This window comes from Phlebotomus argentipes, unplaced genomic scaffold, assembly GCF_947086385.1.
Source record: "Phlebotomus argentipes unplaced genomic scaffold, Phlebotomus argentipes genome assembly contig_15, whole genome shotgun sequence".
NCBI lineage: Eukaryota > Metazoa > Arthropoda > Insecta > Diptera > Psychodidae > Phlebotomus > Phlebotomus argentipes.
In genome coordinates this window covers 9,381,568-9,388,343 of record NW_026776181.1, presented here as the reverse complement: position 1 = coordinate 9,388,343, position 6,776 = coordinate 9,381,568, and the positions used below count along the sequence as shown (strand labels likewise).

At 40.6% G+C, this 6,776-nt stretch overlaps 1 protein-coding gene and 1 long non-coding RNA gene across 5 annotated transcripts; both read right to left on the bottom strand.

The window, feature by feature from the left end:
• Positions 1–601: 601 nt before the first annotated feature.
• Positions 602–4,430, bottom strand: LOC132262932 (uncharacterized). 3 transcript variants are annotated; one of them, XR_009468471.1, is made up of 3 exons: positions 2,254–2,774; positions 2,061–2,192; positions 602–717 (listed from the first exon to the last, which is right to left on the bottom strand). It is a non-coding gene; the product is annotated as an uncharacterized LOC132262932 (long non-coding RNA). The 3 variants fall into 3 exon arrangements; XR_009468469.1 differs by having other exon boundaries at positions 2,258–2,771; XR_009468470.1 differs by lacking the exons at positions 2,061–2,192; positions 2,254–2,774 and adding exons at positions 3,953–4,166; positions 4,233–4,430 and having other exon boundaries at positions 603–717.
• A 618-nt stretch (positions 4,431–5,048) lies between these two features.
• On the bottom strand, positions 5,049–6,707 carry LOC132262931 (chromobox protein homolog 1-like). Of its 2 annotated transcripts, none has more exons than XM_059762426.1 (3): positions 6,582–6,707; positions 5,993–6,255; positions 5,049–5,926 (listed from the first exon to the last, which is right to left on the bottom strand). In XM_059762426.1, the coding sequence occupies exons 2-3, from the start codon at positions 6,236–6,238 to the stop codon at positions 5,513–5,515; spliced, it is 660 nt and encodes a 219-aa protein (XP_059618409.1). In that variant the 5' UTR covers positions 6,239–6,255; positions 6,582–6,707; the 3' UTR covers positions 5,049–5,512. The 2 variants fall into 2 exon arrangements, with proteins under 2 accessions (XP_059618409.1, XP_059618410.1); XM_059762427.1 differs by having other exon boundaries at positions 5,049–5,923.
• Positions 6,708–6,776: the final 69 nt, after the last annotated feature.

Here is a 6,776-nt window from a genome sequence, read left to right as displayed (position 1 = left end):
ATTTGAATTTCGTCGTACACAGAACAATGCTTTCACCACTTCTTCATTAACTTTGTATATAACAATAAGAATAGTGACATTTTTTTTTGTATTTCTATTGGCTTCTCTTAGCTAAATTATATAATCTTACAAAATAGTGTATAATCCCTCTTTTTAAATGCTTCTCTACACATTTTTCCTCCAAATATAAGTGACAAGTAATAGTAAATCTAAGAGTATCCCATATTTTAAGACATCTAGTGATAATTTACATGTTTATAAATATGCCTTAATTAGCCTAGAGACAAAATACATGTATAGAAATTATAGTCTAGAAGAAAATTTCGTATTCTCTTCATCTTTTGACAAAGCTGTGAGATGCTGCTTTTTGTGATGTTCAGTTTTTTCGATGTTTTTCCTCGAACGAGTTACAAATTTCTGGTTGTTTTTCATCAATTCTCAAAAGAACGCATTTAGCAATATATGTATAGAAAGAAATTAATGAAGTTTTTTGTGTGTTATTAAATAAATATATGCATATTTGTATAAATTTCCAGACACAAGTTGTTAGTACGAAATCAGCAAATTTATTGGCTGGTTAGAGGGGATATTATGTTGACTCTGGCGCGATGAACAGATAAAAAGTGATGTTTGGCGATAAATATGTATGTGGATGACCAAGTATTCCCATGGATGGTGGCGGAATTCGCCCTCCTTCCCTCTAAACGGCTACATCATCTGAAAATAGACGTCCACGCATGAGAATCCATTAGATTCAGAGAACAATTTTATTCTTTACACTCATGCAAAATATATTTCTAACCGTTTTCTATATCACGTTTTTCGCCTATTTATTAATAAATTAATAATTTTGGATTTCAACCACTCCTGAAAGTGTATGCTTCATATCTCTCATCTTTCTTCTTGTTCTCCTCTGCCTCTCAGACTGTCTTCTACTCAAACATAAAAGTGAAAAATTTTTGCGTAATATTCTCAAGAGGTTTAGTTGTATGCAACAGATATCTCATACCATGCTCAAAGGAGAAAACAATAATTTATCTAAAAATATCCCACATTTTCATATCAAAAAACGCAAAGGAAAAACGCAAAAATGTATTGGCGTGGGTGGAAAATCTACAACAACAAACTTAAACGAAGTTTTTGGTGGCAAGTCGAAGCCCCCCTCATGCGATGTCCAGAGATATTTTTAGGGGGTCTCTCGCCTATTTGTTCATTATGATTCTTTATAGTTTCTTCTCGTGAAAAAGCGTAAATAATGCCTTGAGAAATTGGATGTCTAATGCCAAGAAAATATGATGAGCGGCAGCGTTCGACTCGCACTGAGATAAAAATCCATCAAAATTTTTATTAATTATTTCGCGCTTTATTCGCTAAAGACCTCCAATTTTTATGATCACCTCATTTCGGTGATTTGTGGTTTTCTTTAACGACACTCATGAGCCTCAATGCGAGATTTTTACTGCTTTGGTTTAAATCTGTCGATGAGGATCTGAAATATTGGAGGATCTCACGAGATTTGATGGTTTTCTTCTTCAAATTTGACGATTGAAGTCTTTCAGAACATTCTGCAGAGATTAGAATCTTTACAACACCTGACTGAGAGTGATTTGTTTATAACTCAAAATTTATTGTGGTTTCTGAGGAACTCGTTTCGTTGACTTTATAGCTCGCAGATAAAGAAACATTAGAAGTGTGTTTTTTGCTTGAATTTTCCATTGAATTCCATTGAAATTTGCACTGATCACTTCAAATCCAAAGTTCTTGTGCCTCTTTGATCACATGCATTTCCAATCGATTAAAATATCTCGGAAAATCTGGGAAATTTCAATTATTCCGACGTCAGTGTTTCCACTCTTCCATCCATTTCGAGCGTGCATTGAGATAATTAAGCGATATTGCAACTTCCGCCTAATTTTAGTTCCTCTCACATCATTTCGCCAGAGAATGCACATTAAAAGCGCAGCTAATGTTGCACACATTTTCTTGGAGACAAACTCTTCCGGTAGTTTTCACAATTTCGCCCCGCGAGAGTAATCACGAGAGAAAGCCGGAATCTTTACCCGAAAAAGTGTGATGACGGGCGCCTCATTTCACACAACACTGGAGTAGAAGATCCACAAGAGGAGAAGAAGGATGGTGAGGATGAGAAAAGTGGTCATCAAATTCCTGGTTTCACTCATTTTTTCTTCCTCCTAGAAATGCGGATTGCAATGTTACTCTCGAGTGTGTGATGCTCGCGATGGCGATTCTTACTCACAGTCGGTCTTCGATAGGCCGCGAGAAAAGCGAAATGCAAGAGAGTGCGAGTGAATTGTCCGGGAACGAGATCACACGTTCCGTTTCAATTGACTGCCGAAGAATGACTGGATAGTCTCGTAAAAATATGATGAGTTCCCGGACGACGGCGGAATCCCACCCACTGATCATCCGCGGTGTTTGGCGCAAAATTTTCTGCACGCCGTCGCTCTATCATCACATAGAAATATAGGGCGCATCTCCTGCCATTGAGCCTCTCTCCTCACATGATCCCCACCAGCGAGCCTCACAATTGACAGCATCCTCCCGGTCGTGGGTATATTTTTAAATCATAATCCGCCTGGATGAAAAATACTTTATGATCTTCGGCGGCGATCGCGTTCAATTTCTCACGTCATCCGTATAAATTCTGCGCCCAGGCAGCCACAGAATTCCTCTGCCATCCTGGCCACAATTCCTCCTCGGCGACGCAGAGTTAATAAATTTACTAAAATAAAAAATCTCGGCTAATTTGCTAAGCGATGATCATTTAGAAAGGATGTGCAAACTTCTTGTTGACGACAGATTTCAGTGTTTTAAAAATCGGTCTGATGGGAAAAATTATTTCCCAACTGTCAATGGAATGGCTCAGAGTGAGTCGGTATTATCAGTGTATTTATGAAAACATCTGAGAACGAAGTAGCCTCGCCATCCCTTCTTTTCTCATGCCCCTGATAAATTCTTTAACTCGAGCTTTAAAGTAAGAATGAACAGTTCTTCATTATTTCTTCTTTTTATTTAAACTCTCATTACTATTGAATTAAAAGTCATTTGTTCCCGGACAGTTGACACTGCAAGAATGGAATCCACCAAATCTACAATCTTTGATATAATTTTTGAATTTTGTACACCAACAAACTTTTTACCAAAGCATTTTGGATCTAATTCGGAGGATAATTAAAGAATTTTTATCTTAAATTCAGCCAGATAACAACTGGATGATACTTAGATCGCTTAGATCAGTCAGAACGTCTAAGCATGAATTGAAGTATTTTCAATATTATTGTTGTAAATAAGTCATTTTGTATTTCTATTCCACACTTCATGGGCCTTGGTAAATCTCTGCTTGGATTTTCCATTTTCTCTTTGGTAGTATTCACAGAAGCACAAGAACTCTGGTTGAAAATTTTAATATTTCACGCAATATTTCAGCTTGACAAGTTTCCCGAAATTTCCCAATCCTAAACGTACACTTCTCCTCTACAAATAGCCCAATGTTGCCTTCTCGATCCCACTGGAGTGATTTATAAACTGGGACGCGTGAATCTCCCAACATATTCGACTCCTTGTCTCTGCGTGAGACATTCCACACCTGATTTCACTCTCCGCCCAACGTGAAAATCCATCTCAAATTAATTATTCCTCATTTCTCTGGCGGAGGGTGTCAATCACGCCTAATAGAGTGGGTGGTTTGTGGCAAAAAAGACAAGATTGATTACAATTTTTCACTCTTTCTCGGCAATACGCCAATCTTTCATATTATGTCTCCTGGATGAAACAACTATTTTCGTGCAGAGTTCTGGCCAAGGAAGATGTGTGAATGTCACGAGGTGCAGAGTATTTTTGTCAATATTATATTTTTTCGGAGACTCTGTGGAATGTGTGGTGGAATTTTCTCAGGAGGAAATGTGAGGAGAAAACTGAGGAAGACACTAACCTTTTTGCACAATTTGTAGTCCAGCGGCACTGCCAGTCCGTCCATGGGAGGATTGTCTATGGGGAGGTGATGGGGAAATTGAAGCACTCCGCATTGTCTAAGCACTGAATGGTGTGCGGCCTAAAAGACGCCAGCGTAGAGCATCCAGAGGAGGGCGAGGAGCAGCAGGAGGATCATGTAGGTGACTATGAGACTGCCGGACTCATGCATCTTGCTGCAATCGATAGGGATATTCACAGTCCGTGGATTTTCCTGGGGCTCTTGTGGCCTCTTTTCTTACATTTTTTTGGTTTTGGTTTCTCTCGCCGATCACAAGGAGGGAAAGGGATCCGGATAGATTCACGGGCTCGTGCACAGGAGGCTCAACTTTCAGCTCACCCACGAGGTCGCAGGGACAACTTGAACGGTCGTGCAGTGGACAGCAACTAGATGGGGATCCTAGCCGTGAATCTGTAGCATGTGAAAATCTCCCTCACCAACATCTTTACTCACTCTGTCGTGGGTTTGGAATATCGAGTGTGCGTATAAATAAATAAATATACAGCAACATAATTCTTCATGAGAATAAACGTGTGCCAACGGACACACAGTGTGACTTTTGCGGGTGGCACTTGAATCGCGGAGCTTTTGTCTTCTGGCCAAGGCGGAGGGAGGACCAAAATAAATTGTGACCATCGTCCAATATCACTTTGGACTCCTCACATCTTTATCGCCAATACGCTTCCCACCTTTTTCGCCCGTTCCAACACTCACGCACTGCCCGAAAGTCCCTAAATCTTTCACGCGACTCCGCAACACGGCAAAGCTGAGGCACATTCGCATACTGCTCCTGTTCTCACGACACTCTAAGGAGCTGAAGCCAACGACTTAATTCGGCTTCTATACAATATTACCGCTCTGATGATGTCCACGAGTTTGAGAAAGTGTAATAAAATTGTTTTTAGTGCCACGAATTATGATGTAAATGAATACACATTCTAACATTGGAAGTAATGTGCCAATTTATGAGCGAACATTTCATTTTTTGCAGAGAATCCTTAAGCAAACACGCAGGCAGCCGGACTAGCTGGGAAAGGAGTAAATCAAACTAGTTATATTATTATTGAATAATTCATTTTTAATACAAAATACTTCATAATTTCAAACAATGTTTCCCGAATGTTTGATAAATTGGATGAATATCAATTGATATCTAATTCAAACAATTTTATGTTCGTCATTCTGTTTCAAGATCCAATCAAAACAGGGAGAACGGGAATGTAGAGACACATTTCCGGTCGGAACGTCTCCTTTGGGGTCTCTCAATTAGGCGGAAGTCGCAGAATACTGAGAATTCACTTCTGCGTGTGTCAATTCTGAGATTGAGTGTAACGTAACATTAACTATATTAACGGAAAATCATAAAGGATGATTCGGATAGAATATCGTATTAAAAAAAAAACTTAAAAATTAAGATACTTCAGTGTGGCAAAGGTTGCACCCTCGCGTAAAATCTCTATCTCAGAATTGCTGGATACTATTTGAAGAAAAGAACATCGGGGAAAAGGTATCTTCACTTGCTTAAGTACTAGTTTTGTCCTTCACGGAGTGCCAAATGAGTCTCTGCTCATAGAACGCGATCACCGCCTGAGGGAATTTGATATTGGCCTCCTTGGCGGGAATCAGCTCAGCCTTGTCAGTGCCCTTCCACTTGATCAGGAACATCAGGGGTCCGTTGATGTCCGTAGCACCTAGAATGGTCTCCGGCACGAGCTCTTTCGTGTCGCCGTTCTTCGCCCTGTGGTTGTCAGAATCTGTGCTTTTGGGCTTCTTAGTCTTGCTTTTCTCTGGCTTCTCCTTTTTGGCCTCCGTCTCGCCCTCCTTGTCGCTGTCATCGGAGCTGGCTGGAATCTTCTTCGCCTTCTTCGTCACGCTCTCATCATCGGACTCATCGTCGATTCCTTTGCGCTTGCCGGACTTTCGAGGCTTTGACTTCTGGGCACAAGGGAAAGGCAAGAAATTAGACATCGCACGGCAACTAACTTCAATGCATACACTCACTGAGATGGAGTCCTTCGAGTCATCTTTGGACGAAGACGGTCGCGATGCTTCGAACTCCTCTATGAGCTCCTGGCAATCCAGATTGTCAATCGGCTCCCAGGTGTTGTCTTCGGCCGAGTATCCTTCCCACTTGATGTAATACTCCACTCGGCCCTTCTTCACCCGACGATCTATGATCGACTCCACTTGATACTCGTTCTCGCCCTCCGAATCAGACGAAGAGTTGTCCTGCTTCTTTTTCCCCATCACGGCGGCGTGAAATTCTATATCGACCAACAAAAAAGAAGCACATGAAAACTGACCTACACAGCGCCATTCATGAATTGTTATTCCCGTCATTTCTCGCGCTTCCGCCCCTGAAAATCTCTTTTTTCATGCAAGGATCAGCGCAGGAATGCATTTTATTGCTCAGAACTGCTGAAAATCCCCAAAAGAAGCGTGAAAAGTGGTGAAATAGCCTTTTGCAGCTTCCTCTCACTGACAAACAATAGAATGACGATTTCAACCTGGATTTTAACACACATTCCCTCTTGCTAAACGCTCTTCTTCACTCTATTCTACTTTAAAATTGTAGTTTTGGTATACTTACACAATTTAGAAGCAAGAAAAACTCGTAATTTTAGAGAAAAACGCCGAATTTGTTGAAGAAGTTGCTTTTAAAAGCACACACCAAGCCGAAAATCTTGACAGAAGTGCGCTGTTGCCGATTTTCCTTGGAATGGTGAACCTGTCACACGGATTGTGGAACGCGTTGTGATTTTTGGGACAAGTTCGTTACGTTTGA